Source organism: Falco biarmicus, chromosome 3 (genome assembly GCF_023638135.1).
Source record: "Falco biarmicus isolate bFalBia1 chromosome 3, bFalBia1.pri, whole genome shotgun sequence".
Lineage (NCBI taxonomy): Eukaryota > Metazoa > Chordata > Aves > Falconiformes > Falconidae > Falco > Falco biarmicus.
In genome coordinates, this window is record NC_079290.1 from 51805671 (window position 1) to 51822547 (window position 16877).

General features: G+C 42.0%; 1 protein-coding gene across 4 annotated transcripts in view; it reads left to right on the forward strand.

The window, feature by feature from the left end:
* NOL4 (nucleolar protein 4) overlaps positions 1 to 16877 on the forward strand; it is a 201352-nt gene that overhangs the window by 41909 nt on the left and 142566 nt on the right. For all 4 annotated transcript variants that reach the window (XM_056333150.1, XM_056333152.1, XM_056333151.1 and 1 more), the window contains exons 3-5: positions 6814 to 6925; positions 7438 to 7550; positions 14028 to 14160. In XM_056333150.1, coding sequence (XP_056189125.1) covers positions 6814 to 6925; positions 7438 to 7550; positions 14028 to 14160 — 358 coding nt within the window. The remainder of the gene's footprint in view (positions 1 to 6813; positions 6926 to 7437; positions 7551 to 14027; positions 14161 to 16877) is intronic.

The following is a 16877-nucleotide window of genomic DNA, read 5'->3' on the forward strand; positions in this document are numbered from 1 at the left end:
TGCTCCCTCCCTGCTCCTTGTGCACCTGCTCACTGGCAGAGCATGGGAAACTGAAAAGTCCTTGATTTAGAGTAAGTGCTACTGAGCAACCAGTAAAAACATCAGTGTGTTATCAACATCATTCTTATACTTAATCCAAAAGCATTGTACCAGATACTAAGAAGAAAATTAACTCTATCCCAGTCAAACCCAGGACATGGTGTCGAAGCAGAGGTGGGGATGCACAGAAAAGTGTTCAGGAAAAGAGTCCATCTGGTGTATTGGGAAAGGCGTGCAACGAGTACATAGTGGACTTTCTGTGCCTTTGTATAGCTGCATTTCTTAATTTAAACTATTCAGCTGTGTCTAAAATTTAAATTTGAGTGCTGAGGCGTGTATCAGAGGTGGGAGTAACTGGGAAAAGTTGTGGCTACAGCAGCAGTATAATGCAACAGGCTCAAGCTGTTAGGACAACTTTTTGTGATTCAGTGCAAACCATGAAAAAAGCCTTACATTTTTCAAGAAAATCAAATGGTCTGTGATGAGACTGAAGATGGAAATCATCTCTTCTTTCTCTCAGGCCCAGCTATAGGTATATTGCCCAGATTTAGTGATCAAACTGTATTTCAGAGTAGGTTTTATTGTCTTTACTTTCTTAAAAAAGATGCTAAATTTTCATTCATTTAAACAATAGAGTAAGTCCCTCACCTTTGTTTTATCTGGACAAAGTTTCCCATAACTGAGTGCATCATTTGCCTGAGAACTGTTTGTTGAAGTCTCATTGCCACCTTAAGCATCTTAAATTCTATGTGCATATTCTACTTGAGTATTTTTACTTGTGAAGGATGATCTAATATCTGCCTGTTTAGCCTGTGTAGCCACCATACAAAGCCTTGAAATGTTACAGCAGTGAACTTGAGTTGTAAGTGAGGGTTGTGGTATCTGAGCAGGAGAAATGGGTCAGTTAATAAAACTCCCAGCCCATGAATGAAAAAAGAGCACTGGGCTGATGAGCCAGAAGAGAAGCAGGCTTGTAAAACAGGGAAGAGATATTGATGTGTCAAGGGAAAGTAGCTTGAGGCAAGGCTCTGATCAGATAGGTAGTATATAAGTATATAACATCTGAGGCGTAACAGGAGTCTATTAGGTATGGGGCAATATCTGGTGTCCTGTGCTTCATCCAGCTGTTGCAGTAATAAATGGGATCAGGCTGTTGAGTAGCCTCCCTCTTTCCCGTCACCCTAAGAAAACCCTTCCTCAGATAGTGAAACATGGTGTGACCCTTTTCCCTTCCCAAAACAGGATTGTGCTTGCAAGTCCCTTCTGAACATCACAGTGAACGCGTTTTCTTCGGGGAAGAAATTTTTGGCAGGTCACACCTGTGAAATAACGTCATCTCCTTCCAGTACAACTTCCCTGATCAAACAGAGTTAAAGTAGGTTTGGGGCCTGGCTGGTTTCTGTCCCGAACAGACCTTGTCCTTGGGGACGCAGAAAAATATGAGGTTTGTGCAGGGCCTTAATGCGCTTAAATCCTTGCACCCACACTGTTCCTGTGTGCACGGCGAAACAGCCAAGCCCCATGCACTTTTACTCTACGGACCTTCTTCTTGCTTCTTTGCAAAGAGCGAGCGTTGAGTGTCCTGGCAGTGGTCCCGCTAGCAGGTGTTCCCCATCACTTCCCTCGCAAGAAACAGCTTCTGCTACGTGGGGAGGGAGGGGAAGGGAGCTGTGAAGCGCAAGTTTAGCACGAGAGGGAACAGCATTTTCCTCAGTATATCAGGGTAGCGAGCTCTTGATAAAACTCCCAGCAGTAATGTATCTGCTTTCCTATGTCAGCCTTCTATTCTGACCTCTTGCTGAGGAAAGGAGAGGACTTTCCTTGGCTGGCTTGCCCTCCTGTCATCAAGAAACCAATTTCTGCCACCTGGTTTGATGGCTGTGGGCCCAGGACAGATTACCATCTTCACTCTCTCTCCCTGTCTCTCTCTCACTCCCCCCTCTTGGAAGTCTCCTTTGGATAATTTTTCCCTCCCCTTACCCTCCCTAATTAAAAAAATATACACACACACCAACACAAAATCCCTGTCCTGACACGTCGTATCTTCCAGACTACACATACATCCTCCATGTTAATTCTTTAGGGGTTAATAGGTTCACTTGCAAAATGTCACTCCCTCTCCTCACACTTGTCTCTCCTGCTCTGCCATATGTGTCCTAAAATCTGCCTTTCAGTTTAGAGCTTGTTAATTTTCCAGATAAAAGTGTAGCACTGCAAGCTACATCATCCCAACATCCTGCAATTAAATAATTTGAATATTGGAGAGCATAAAGAAGACTTTGCCTGTTTTCTCTGCCTGCAGCGACGCAGTAGGAATGCAGTACACTTCTCGTAGACAACTAGGGCATGCATCACTTAGCTCCAATGTGAATCAGATTACGTGCTCAGGTACTGGATTACTTGCCTTGGAGTAGTTGTGCTTTTCATGGGATCCAGTAAACAGCATGTAGGTCAATTGTAGGTCTAGAAAGCCATCGATGTTGGGTGATGTTTTGGATGGGTTGACTTATGTCAAAATCTATTATATCATAGACCTTTTGTGATGGGTGAAAAAAGATCATAAAAAATTTGACTCTGAAGCCACTGAAGTCAACTCTTTTTAATTTCCTCTGAGTTCAGAACTAGAACAAAATAAGTAGGTGTGTGTAGATCAGGGGTCCTCAAACTTTTTAACCAGGGGGCCGGCGCGCGGATGAAGTGGCAGGCAATCATCTGCGGCTGCTTGGTTTCCCCCCCAACCCCTGGTGGTGGGGGCAGGGGGCGGGGGGGTTCTGTAAATACCGGGGGCCGGATTGAGGACCCTGGGGGGCCGTATCCGGCCCACAGGACGTAGTTTGAGGACCCCTGGTGTAGACTGTATTGTTAGGAAATGTTTGCTTCTTATCCTATAACTTCTGAGGCTAAACCAAACCCTGTATGATTTTTGCACTCTTTGCTTAATGCTTCAGATGTCTATTTTCTTCTTCATATAATTTTTTCCCTTTACCTTATAAAAAGCATTCAGCTGTAAGTACAGAATACCTAAACACCAAACTGCTAGAATCTGCTTATTTTCTGATTTGTCTGTGATACAGGATACATCCAGATACAAGATAACAAGTTTCTACAAGCAACTGCGTATGTACTAATGTGCAATAAAACCACTAGTAAGAATAAGGAATCTCATAAGGATCCTTACAAAGCTTCTAAAGCAATCCAAGTAATTTTATCAATATAGGAATTCACCATCAATTGTTCTTTGATTGGTACAGGCATATGCATGAGCAGTTTCTTGTAAGTCATGCCAAAAATATGCCATTGTCAGTGTGTGGATGTAAATAATGCAACATCCTCCACCTTCCTAGTTTATTTTTTCTTAAAATGTAGAAATGCATGCATTTGGTTTTTTGTGTGTGGAATTGCAATAAACCAATATTCTTTTATTGGAGCGCATAACTGAATTAGATGGTCTGAGTATATTTTTTGTTAGCCAGCAGCCTGGAGAAGAGAGCTAGGAGCAGAGCCGCTGAAGGCATTTAGAATATACAGCATCAGTGAGGACTGAGTCATTATTGCTTTCTTTAGGATAGAATAGAGAACAGAAACAATTTTTCCTGATGAAGTCAGACCATTGTCTAAGGTATTTCTGTAGAGTTATCTAGAAGGTGTTATAGGTCACCAGGTTGTGCTCTGAAATACTCACATGCAAGTTAGCTCCACGAATTACATCAGCACATCAGCCCAAGCTTGTGCACAAACTGGTAAACTCTACTGGGGGGTGAAATCGACAACTTTGTGTTCAGCCTCGTGCTAATTTGGTTAGAGAGCTTCCTGGCTACAGCTGGTGCTAAGCCAGCTGGTTCGGAGCATGGCCAGAGCAAGCAAGCGGCTGTCTGTATCTTATAAAGTAGATGTGCCCTTCTTTAATGAGAAAGGCAAACAGGAGTCTGCAGTGTTGGGGACATGAAGTTTTGGGGGAGGCGGGGAGCAGATTGTAAGCTTTCTGACATTGAAAATTGGAAAGAACTTTTTGTGTATATTCAAGCAGCAACAATAAGGAAAGCTATGTGTTGTCCTCTATGTATCTCTTTTTTTTTAATGTCATACCTATTGTGTTATGCCAATTTGTACAGGCTGAAGTCTTGGATTGTGATTGATTCAAATTACAAAATAAACAGGGGAGGAAGTTGGTGAAGAGTGGTGTTATTTAGGGAAGGGCATCCTTAAAACTGTGTTGCAGTGGGAGGTTGGAGACACAAGCATCTGCTGTGTGGACAAATTTAGTCATAAAACCTGGTTCCTTTATAGTCAGTGGAGCATACCTATGAAATCTGGGCCTTAGCTCAGTGGCTTTCCATGGAGGATTTTCATCTTGTTTGAGCAGAACTGGAATTTTGACAGAGATGCTTGATTAGAATAAATGGAGCATTCCTATCAAAAGCAGGCAACTAATGAATGCATGGGTAAGCTCCATTAATTTCAATACAGTGCTAAATGTGTTAAATGTTATGAGAGAGAGGTTGCTGCATACGTGCACTTACCAATTTTCTTAAATTCTAGCTAATTTTAAGGTCTTTTTTTAGATTCCATAAAGCATGAGGCTAACCAATGTTTTCCTATTTAGAAAGGTAAATACACATCTGTTCTGTGGTATAAAACCCAGGAAGAATAATCTGAAAATATTTTTAGTAGGGTCTCCTATTCAGAAGTGGCTTCATTTAGTGCCTTCATTTTCAGATAAATTGTTTCAGACCCAGAGATAGTCTTTGCCAATTTTCATTACAGAACAAATTTTGCTTTTATACTAATCCCCTTCTCCCCCCCAAAATAGGATTTCTGTTACATGAGAAAACAACAACAATAAACAGCCTAAACAATAACACAAACAGGATGGTATAATTTGTGTTCTTATTCTACAATGCATCATTTCCATGTATTTCCATGACTAATGACACATCAACAAATGCTAATTTAAACTCCACCTATTTTCCAAAATACTGTCACTGATAAATTTGGTCCATGGAGTTTTAGGAAACATAGGTTTCAACACAGGCTAAGTAGGTGACAAGCCAAGAGGAAAAGAGTCAAAACTGGCCATTCCTCCTCCTGTTAGCACCCTTGTGAGGAGCATGAGTGATCTACACAGTGTGCAGTCCCATTTACATCCAGTTAAAGTTATCTTGTCCTTTCTGTATCCACACTTTCATGTACCCCACCTCCATTCTACTGCACTTCCTGCAGAGACTTGCATCAGTGTAGTACTTGATAGGAAATCAAATCCTGCTGTAGGTTTTACAATAAGGGAATACAAGCAGATACCAGTTGACACTTTTAATCTCTCTTGCTGGGACTTTGTCTGTCTTCAAGGACTATCTTCATGGCAAGACAACATCTTGGCTGGGAAAAGAAAGGCTAGTGATTCCTTACAACATTTGCACTGTTCAGTGTATATACATTAATGTATATAATGAATCACAGAAAAGCCATGGCTTTGCCTTGTAATGTCTTGAAAACATCCAGGTCTGGAGATTCTTCCATCCATCTGGTAAAGCTGCTCCAGGGCACTGGCCTCTTAGTGAAGAAGTTTCTGCTCATGTCAGGTTTTAATGTCCCAAGCCGTGGTTGGTAGCTGTTGTCCCTGGTTATACCCTCTGAAGAGTTTCTTTCCACAGTTTTTTAACTTCCCTTCAGGAAGTGATGGACTGCAATTAGATCTCTCTCTGCCTCATAACCTACGTGAAACAAATCCAGCTTCCTCAACCTTTCCTAGGTTCCTTAGGTTCCAGCTGCTATGGTGTCCTGTTGCAGGGCCCGCTCCTGCTTCTCAGCAGCCTTCTTGAGCTGTGGAGGGCAACCCGGGCACATTATTCCAGCTGCTGTCTTGCCTGCACTGAGTAGAGAGTGATAATAACTGTTCTTGATCTGCTGGCCATACACTTAATGTAGGCAGTATGAGATGTACTTTATCTGTAATCAGAGAGTATGCTGTTGGCTCATTTTCAGCTTGGCACCAACCTCAAGGTCCTTTTCAGCAAGGCAAAATGTCTATAAAGATATATGCATCTTTGGGGGTGATGGGAATGCAGTTTTTAAAAACAACAACTGCTTCTTCCTCTCCCCTTTCAAAAAAGAAAAATCCCTCTGATGCCTGCTTGTGAGTATGTGATTGGAAAGACAAGGAAACAACCAAAATCTGTTGTTGAAAGTATCTACAGGTAAATCAGTCTTTGAAATCAAGCGATTCCCAAATTCTAACAATTAGTAAAAGTAACATATTTACTCTATAGTATTAAATCACAAGCCTTCCAAGAATATTTTTGCAAAACATTCAAACCAAAGTTAGAATAGTAAAGAAACCATCATTGCTGCTAATACCCTGAGTCCAATATCAGTCTACATACAGTTATGCTAAAAATAGAGTATGTAAACCAACCACTTTCTTTTTTTGGTATTGGTTGGAAGAAAAAGGTTGCTTTTCAACTTTTTTTAAAAGCAACCCTCAGTGGGATGCCTGTTATGTATGAATCTTTTTGCTGAAAGGAATTTGAAAAAACAAAACTCCTTTTGATATACGTGGAATTTTGTTCAGTATCAACTGTTACTAGCCATTAGATGATAAGTTGGCAGACTGGATAGATGTTTCTTGAAATCCTACATACTATGCAGAACATGCTTTCATTGTGCTTCCTGGCATTATAAGATAATATACCTTATTTGGAAATTTAATTATCAGTTCTGTTAAATCATGTTCAATCAGCTTATATAATAGCACCTATATTTTGTTACCCATTTCAGATTTCAGAGACCTATGCCTTCCTACCGAGAGAAGCGGTGACACGATTTCTAATGAGCTGCTCAGAGTGCCAGAAAAGAATGCATTTAAACCCAGATGGAGCGGATCATAAAGGTAGTTTTAGTGTCAGATAGTGGGATGTAAAGTAATTTTATTCCTAATATCCATTTTTATTTTCCTAGCTTAAGTGAGGGTTCATAAAAATTTGGTAGACTGGAACAGTTCAATAAGTCAGATCATCTCATTTACTTAAGCTGGAAGGTAGTGAATCTTCTGCATTCACTTCAGGATGGAGTGTAATGCCATATGCACCCTCATTAAAAAGGTGATTTCATCTAGAGGAAATAATTTATTTTGCTTTGGAAATGTTTATATGGGGGCTTAAACATAAGGAATAGATAGGGTGCATGTGTTGTAGTCATTTAGGGTAGAAGAACTCATCACTTTTCAGGGCTTAAGCTTGATTTTCATTTTTTCTTTGGGAGACTTCCATCTGTACAGCCTACAAGCGATTGAAAACGCCAAAGTTAGAACTAGATGACATAACTGTCTGACTTTGACTGCAGAGTAGGCTGAAGTAGCCTCCACAGTTAACCTATAATGCATAATAAATATTTTTATTGCAGATAATGGAAAACCTCCAACTTTGGTGACCAGCATGATTGATTACAACATGCCGATTACTATGGCTTATATGAAACACATGAAGCTGCAGCTACTAAATTCACAACAAGATGAGGTAAAACCTGAAATCTTTTGTTTTTCTGTTCTCCTATGTTCTTTGGTACTTGTCTTTGTGGTAGCCAGGAAACTGAACTGAAGATGATTGTTGATCCTACCTTTACAATTTCATTGCTAAAATCATGAGTCTAAAACCAAACCAATGCTGTTTGCAAGTAATCAGGTTGAGAAAAATGTCATGACTTACCACCCTTCCATGGTTGGGAGTAATATGCTGTACTGCTTCAAATTAGCTGAAGGTGCCCTTTTACTGTCTGGACCAGCGGAAAGGGTAACAGGGCAGCATGTTCACCTGAGACTTAGTGCTGTGCTCAGCAGTGGCTTTCATTGTCTACTTCTAAAAAGCAATACCATCAACGGCTGAAATGAATGCCATGGTGTTCTCAAGGTTAGCAGCCAGGATGCAACATATTATAGTGAGATAAATGGAAGCCCTGACAACATCAGTTGAAATCTTTAAGGCAAAAAGCTTCATAAGTAAGAGTAGGGGTTGCTTTTGAAACTTTGAATAAAAAGACGGGAAAAAAAAGGAAGAGAAATAGGCTGAGAATCAAGCTTCTTCAGAGAGGATTGGAGTTGAATTGCATTTCTTTCTTCCTGAAAATTATTTTATTTCTGTGATGTATTCAGATTTTTTTCAGATCTTAAGAAGTCCTTCATCAATTGGATGGCACCTACCAAATTATTTGTAATAAACTCACTTTGCTAGAAATGTGTTCTTTTGTCATTTGAGCTGCCAAATAGTTAGAAGCTCAGCTATGTGCCAGCCAAAAAGCAGTCCTGCATGCTGTGTCCTTCTGCCTGACTACAAGATATTTTTTAATAAAGAAAACCTTCAAAAACAACCTTAGCAGCTGGATTATGTTGAAGACCCTGGCTGACTTCTGACTTCTGCGGAGTCCGCTAGATTTTGTTTCCTAATAAGTAGATGTGGGCTATTGGTGGAGATTTATGGATTACTCAATACCCTATAGAATAGGGATTTCATCACTCCTCTAGAAATAGAAATATCAGGATCCTTGTTTTGCTTTTGTTGTTGTTGTTGTGTTTTTGTTTTGGGTTTGGTTTTTTTTTTGTTTAATTGTGGAGGGTGTGAGGAAAAATCTCCAGCTCAGACTTCTTCATACACAAATACAGCCTGGTCATCTTTCTCTCCTATTGAGTCTCCCCTCTGCGTGCTGCCCCTTTTCTGGGATCTGGCAGCAGGGTTTCAAGCAGCAGGAGAGAAGAGCCTTATCCCTTTTGTAGCCTTAGGAGTAAAGGATTTCTTGTTTTTTCCACTTCTTCCCTCTGAGAATTACTCCTCCCACAACAGGGTTGAGCACTCATGCTGGATCAAGGCCATCTGCCATAGTGCTTCTATAGTCTGAATATTTTGGTGTATTCTTTCCGTTTTGATGGCTGAAATTTTTCTTAAACCAGTTTTTCATCTGGATGAACCAGTGGCAACAATAAGGTGGCAGCAGGAAGCACCATTGCCTGCTGTCTCCCTGCCCAGCTCAGTTTTGCAGCTCTAATGTTACTATGTATGAAATGTCTGCAGCACTGGATCTATGAGAAGTAATTTTAATATATTTTAGTAATAATGTCTTTGCCAGGGCAGAGTGGGCACAAGGAAAGTTCTCAAGATAATCTTTATGTCTTTTCTCAAAGCAGAGTTTTGCTAAGATTTTTTTTTTTTCTACGGGCTGTACATTTGTTGCACTGAGAACAAAATGACAGTGAAAATGTTGTAGTACAAAGCAGCAAGATTTCTGGTGCATACATTCAGACTACTTCATGCACTTAAAAAACATGCTTGGGTTTGTAGGAAGGCTCTGTTTCCAAGGTTTCATCAATCATATCTGTATTCTTGTGGAGGGGGTGGAACTGAGACAGGAGTAAACTTGGATCCCACAATTAGATAGCACAGTGACTGAAAGCCTCCCAATTCTCTCATCCTCAATTCATCATTTTTAAGCTGAGGCCATCGATGAAAGGGGAACAGGCTTCATCTAAAAGGAGAACTCATCACTGTGTGGGAATATACAGCTGTGCGGCAACTGGTATGAAATGCCAGTGGTTCCCAGCTCCTCTCCCCATGCCTGTATGTCCATGCAGATTCAGATACATGTTTTTGTAGTTTAGGGAGTGAGGTAGAGATAGTCTGGAGAGAGCTGTAGGCAAACACAGGCTGCTTATGTGTGCTGTTTTGTACCTATGCAAGTGTCAGATATCCAGAGCTCCCTTTCTGGGGCAGGAGGCTAGTGGACACCACGGTTCTTCTGTGAGGGCAGTGTACAGGTGTTTGCTGCTGCTGTAACTGGGGTGCTCCTGCCTTATCTGGGCAAGGAAGACAAGTGCCAGATGGAGAAGCCGTCACTCTTCCATTTAGTTTTTTACGGAACTTTGAGAACAAAGTGTTGTGGTTTAACCCCAGCTGGCAACTAACCCCCACACAGCCACTTGCTCACTCCTCCACCAGCTGGGTAGGAGAGAGAATCAGAAGAGTAGAAGTGAGAAAACTTGTGGGTTGGGAAAAAGACACAAAAGCCACACACACAAACAAAGCAAAACAAGGAAATCATTTACCACTTCCCATCAGCAGGCAGATGTTCAATCATCTCCAGGAAAGCAGGGCTCCATCGTGTAATGGATGCTTGGGAAGACAAAACTCCATCACCTTGAATGTATACCCCCCTTCCTCCTTCCTTCCTTCCCCCCCAGCTTTTCCCAGCTTTATACCCTGAGCATGACACCTTATGGTCTGGGACATCCCTCTGGCCAGTTGGGGTCAGCTGTCCTGGCTGTGTCTCCTCCCAGCTCCTTGTGCCACCTCCCAGGCTGCTCGCTGGTGGGGTGGGGTGAGAGGCAGAAAAGGCCTTGACTCAGTAATGAAAACATCCCTGTGTTATCAGCACTGTTGCCAGCACAAATTCAAACATAGCCCCATACTAGCTACTATGAAGAAAATAACTTGTATCCCAGCCAAAACCAGCACATTCTCCCCCCTCCTTATTCCATACCATTTACATCATGGTCAGATCTCACATTATCCAATACATTTTCATTACCCACCACCACCCTTCCCATCTTTTGATATAATACAGATATCATTCCCTTAGTCTGTGGACCACCCCTGTGAAATGTCTGTAAAATATCTGTAAAATGCCTACAAATGTCCACAAAATGTCTCTTGAGTTCATTTAGTCCATGACTTTGGGCTCCATCTGTTATGGTGGTCACTGAGGACAGGAGAGGTGGTGTGGTGCATGGAGTTACTGGGGACCAAAGCCAGCTCAGGTCATGTCACTGCTGCATTTGCTCTGCTTCTTGTAAGGCTTGTCCTCCATTGGTTCAGGTTGTTCCTGCTACACTTATTTCTGTAACATGCAACTCAAATCTTGGGTTACAATAATTTAAAGGTATTTCCATTACAATCCTCAGCCCTGGTCGCTTTGGACCAGCCCATAGGGTTTAACATTTCAATGAACTCCTCCTCTTGCCCCTGATCCAGTTTGGACTTATCCACAGACTGCAGTCCCTTAGGGATGCATCTGCTCCAAGCGGAGCCTTATCTGTGAGCGACAGTCTCTCCAGGGCTGCGCCTGCTGCGGCATAGACTCATCCGCAGCCACAGTCGCTTTGAGGTGCACCTGTTCCAGCGTGGCCTTATCCATGGGCCGCAATGCCTTCAGAGGTACACCTGCTCCAGCGTGGCCTTCGCCACAGCCACAGTCCCTTCAGAAGTAAACTGGCTCCAACATGGCCTTACCCAAGGCTGCAGTCCCTCCAGGGCTGTACCTGCTCTGTCAGGGGCTTATCCATGGCCACACGCTTTGAGGTGCTCCAGCATGACCTCAGGCACAGCCAGCGATGCTTCAAGGTGTACCTGCTGCAGTGTGAACTTATCCACAGATGCTCTGGGGTGTACTTTCTCCAGCATGGACTTATCCTTGGGCCACAGTCCTTTCAGAGGCATTCCTGCTGAGCAGAAACGTAACCACGGCCACAGACGCTTTGAGATGTACCTGCTCTGGCCCGGACTTATTCAAGGCCACAGATGCCTTGGGGTGTCCTGCTCCTACATAGACTCATCTGCAGGTGACAGTCCCTTTGACTGGAGTTCACACCGGCGTTCCAGCCTGTCCAGTACAGCAGCAGCAGCAGCAGCAATGCCCTGGCCACCTGCCGGCCCAGGCCCATCACCACGGCTGTTATCAAAGCGTTCCCAGGCACAGCAGAGTCAGGTGATAAGCAGGATGGCAGTACAGCAAGTAGTGAAACCAAAAAGCAGCTACTAACGAGCACTAGACTCTAAAATACAGTAAGGCAAGCAAGCCCCATGGCAAGCACAGGAGCCTGCCAATTAATAGCTAAACAGCAATAACAGTTATGAATTCAATCTAGCACATTCCAATCAGGTCTGTTGTTATCTTGAACCCTTTGAGCCCCATGTTGGGTGCCAAAAAGAACTGTCATGGTTTAACCCCAGCTGGCAACTAAACCCCACACAGCCGCTCGCTCACTCCCCCACCAGCAGAACGGGGGAGAGAATCAGAAGAATAACAGTGAGAAAACTCGTGGGTTGAAATAAAGACAGTTTAATAAGTAAAGCAAAAACCACACACACAAGCAAAGCAAAGCAATGAATTCATTTGCCACTTCCCACTGTCAGGCAGGTGTTCAGCCAACTCCAGGAAAGAATGGCTCCGTCATGTGTAATGGATGCTTGGGAAGACTAACACAATCATTCCGAACGTCTATCCCCATCCTTCTTTTCCCCCCAGCTTCATATGCTGAGCATGGCACTATATGGTCTGGGACATCCCTCTGGCCAGTTGGGGTCAGCTGTCCCGGCTGTGTCCCCTCCCAGCCACTCGTGCCCCCCCTGGCTGCTCGCTGGGGTGGGGTGAGAGGGAGCACAGGCCCTGGTGCTGTGCCAGCTGCTCAGCAGTAACTAAAGTATCCCTGTGTTATTAGCACTGTTGCCAGCACAAATCCAAAATGTAGCCCCATACTAGGTCCTATGAAGAAAATTAACTTTACCCCAGCCAAAACCAGCACATGAGGTATGTTTGTTTCATTATCTGTCATTGTCCTGGTGGACAGTGCAGAACAGCATCGCCTAGCATGTTGTCCTACTCTCAGTCCTGAATGGTATTTGGCAGTACTTCATCCCAGTTTAATAAGAATTGTAACTGCAGGGAACTTGCCTTCCAGAAATGAGAGGAATGCCCACGCCAGCTAGAAACGTCACTGAGACTCAAGTGAAAAACTGATTTCAGGGCCAAGCACTCAGAAGGAAGAAAGCTATATTAGCTATATTAGCATCTGTAGAAACCAGTCCACAACAAATACACGTTAAATCATATTGTAAAGATTATTATTTTTCTAGGTCAGTTCTGGTGAGCAACCTAAAAACATAGTCAGAACCCTGTCAGTTATGTTTTTGTTAAATAATAATAATAAAAAAGGAAAATAATTTTAAACTGATCTGCAAGGGATACAAAATTGTTTGCCATATTTTTCTCTTTTTTTACAATGCTTTTCTTCATAACAGGAGTAATTATCTCAGAAAAGTTGTTACTGAAAATATATCACCTTAGGTTTTTATGTTGATTCAGCAGTTTACAGAGCAAGACTTGTAGATGCTTAATTTTTAATCCGTGAGTGTACACATAGACTTCAGTGGGACTGAAACAAGTGAAGTTAAACATGTATGTGAAAGTTTGCCAGACTAGGTCCAAAACTGTTTTGCTTTTATAAATGGGGACAAAATATTTGATTGGGACTTTTAATTTTTGCCCTCTGCTATCATCCCTAGTAGATTCTCTGTAATTAGACTTGATATCTAATCTTTAATCATATTAAAGATGTAGAAGGTAGAATAAATTTGAAACTATTCTCATGTGATTCTATTCTTTAGTTTGCCATTGACTGTCGTTTGAACTTTTATAAGCTTTATTATTTTCATAGATGCTCCTTTAAACACAGTATTAACACATTAAACAAGGTATAAACACATTAAACAGGGTGACATCATGTCAAGGGCATTTGGTCATGAATTCTTATTGGGTCAGCTTGCCATTTGAGTGGTCATCACAGCGTTACCGACCTCGCTAGGGAAAGGTAGAGGATTCAGACAGGGAATGTGGAGACCTCTCCTCAACCAAATTTGAATAACAAGGACTTGGTATGGGGTCTCTATTTACTAGCCCTCTTTTGCAAAATACTGTGGAAACAGAGAGCGCAGTGATGGGAGTATCCTCATAGTTGAACAAATTGCGTTTGTCAGATTATCATATCTCATAAATGTTGTGTTTTCCTTGCTTTTGGTTATGTGCTCCTCATGTTTGCTTATATACACAAAGATTTAGCATGACTACACGCCAGGTGTGAGTGAAACAAACGGGAACGAGTGAACTGCATGTATGATGTGAACAGCGTAACAGTGAAAGTTTTCTGATGCATCTCTGAAACTTTCCATTTGCAGGATGAAAGTTCTATAGAAAGTGATGAGTTTGATATGAGTGACTCGACTAGGATGTCAGCTGTGAACTCTGACCTCAGCTCAAATCTGGAAGAGAGAATGCAAAGTCCTCAGAACCTCCAGGGCCAGCAGGATGGTAAGGCTCTTGTTTCATACAGAAAATGCAGTATTGCTTTGTCTTTTTCCCATTCTATGCCTTCATTTAGTACCTGCTGTGTCCTCTTCTTGACAGTGTGTTTCATTAGGTAATTTGAAATGTATGTTCCCTATATCTCAGCATGAAGAGAATGAAGTTGGGGTTTTTTTGAGGTTAACTTATTTGTTGCTTAGGCAACAGGTGAGTGCTTAGACCACTATATGTTAAGTATTATTATTTTACTATTTCTATATATGTAGTGTGACCATACACAGGCATAAAAGGAAACTCAAACATTTCTGAGGCAACCAGAAGGCTGAGAAAGTTGTTTTTACTGGTTGCAATGAGGGATAGGGGTGTGACAGAAGCATGATTATTTGAGAGCTAGGAATTAGGATGTGATATTCAGAAATAAGGATGTAAAGCCCATAGTGAAATAGGGGTAAAAGAAAGGAAAACAGAATGAGCAGAATTGTAAATCTGAATATTAATTATTTCTAGGTTAGTTACAATGCAAAGCTAATTTGTTGGTGAAAGTGATGAAAGTTTTACTTTGCATAGAAGATGCATAGATGTGTACTCTGATTTCATCCCTTGTTATAGAACAAGTTAGATGAGCCTGGTTTGGAATGAGCTTTCTCCTTGGCTATGGAGCTCGAAAAAAGTCTGTCCACTACAGACCGTGACAGTGGCTCATGAGTGGCACATGAATGTGCAACACCCAAAGTGCAAGTCAGTTCTATTGCTATTAGAAACAACACATTGGTATTCTGTACTTGTTAATCCATAATTTCCTGATTGTGTGTGCCAGTTCAGAAGTGCTTCTTATATTTCTCCTGAACAATAAATTCGTGGGATTTGACAGTTAAGCTGGATACTTTCCACTTTATGCATCCTGGTCAGTTGCTGGCTGGTAAGCTATTTACATGAGAATATAGTGGCTGATAGGATCTGGTGACGGGTAGGGCCTTCTGCTGTGCTGCTCTCCTGACAAATAAAGGAGGAGGATATCTATGATAATTTGGTGGGCCAGATTCTAACCACAGACGCCTTTTGTCTGAGTGTCTTCAAGCTATCACAAAAATTGTGCAACTTTTGACTTAATTTCTATCTATGTTCACTAAAGGAGCAGTTCTGATTGCACAACATGTAGCGAAAGCCAGTTCACTTTCCTGATGAAGTTTGACTTTTTAGGGCTAATGTATTACAATAATACTGCTAAGTCAGAGTTTTCAGGGATACTTTGGGAGGTGCCGTTTTTATGTATCTGGCTTTCAGTGCAAAACTGTGCTTTAGAGGTTTTTGTTTACTTATATACTCAGTCAGCTTTACATGTATAGTGTTTCTTAATAGTAACTGTGAGCATGTATATGTCTGAAATAAAAATTATAGCTCAGTACGGTAACCTATGAGGAAATGCCGGTCATACATGTCTTAATACCTGCTGCAACTAGATTCATGTGCCACATCTAATCATATTAGAACATAAGTACAAATGATAAAATGCTGCAGATCTGTCACTTGCTATTTAAAATGTATGGAAAATAAAGGCACTGTGGTCTTTGAACTGCAGGCAGCGTGATCTTACAGAATTGCTTTAAGTCTCTCAGCTTTCCTTCGTTTCCCCCCAGATGGTACTTGCTCACCTTCCTAAGGTAGTCCTGTTTTCTGCTGCGTCTTCTGGCTAAAGCATCTGCTGGTAGAGAAATAGCACCTCTTCCTGCTTCGTGATTTTCTTGTGCTAGCTGTTGTCAGGTAGCAAACCTGAGTGTGGCTAGTTATAGCAACACTTGCTTTTTCAGATATGGGAGAAGATACTGAAGGAGGAACTGAAAGACATTCTTAGGGTGGGGGAAAGAAGAATGATAGCAGAGGGCAGGAAGAAAGAAGACTGGAAGAAAATAATCAACACAGGGACAGGGGGATGGAAGCAGGAACGGAAAGGAGGGAAGGCAAAAGGGAACTTAAATGAACTTAGCAGTACAATCCCTTTTGCTGTCACAGCCTTCACTGTAAAATGTTACAAATTTCATAATTATAGTGCACACACCCCAAAATCATCCAGAGCATGAATTTCTGTGTGTCTGAAGTGATTATTGTCCCTTTCCCTCCAACATTCTATATGCCCGTGAGAGTTTATGTCAGCCACCACATTCAGTCTACAAAGACACTTGGCATTTGGCTCATCTGAAATGTCTTTGCTGCATTCTGGCAGGTGAAAACTTATTGCTGCATAAGGTTATTGCCTGTGCACACACAGTTGGGAATGGTTTCCGTGGTCACATGGGACACCACAGGTTGTCTGCTGCCCCAAGCGTGCCCTTCTTGGGAGCATGACTTGCTAATGGGAATTGTTAGGAAAACTGCTGCCTGGGGTGGATTAGTGACTGCTCAAGGTACCTAAAGGAAACGTGTTCTATCACTGTTTACCTGGCTTTCCCTGTGAGGTGGCATGAGAATATTTTGGGACATCTATTGGTTTTTTTCCATGGATTTCAACTGATTTGGTACTAGGATATAACTGTACCCTAAAGGAATGTAATGGTGAGCTGGGTCATGACACTGAGGGATAGATGGAGGCTCCTCTTAGTTCAGTTTATCAGAGCATAGTGGAATGCTGACACTATCCACGTAAAAGGAGTAAGATGCTTTCATACCCTCTTCCCTTGGGGTTACATCTGCATCATTTTTAGATAGGCATTTGGCTTTGGGACTCT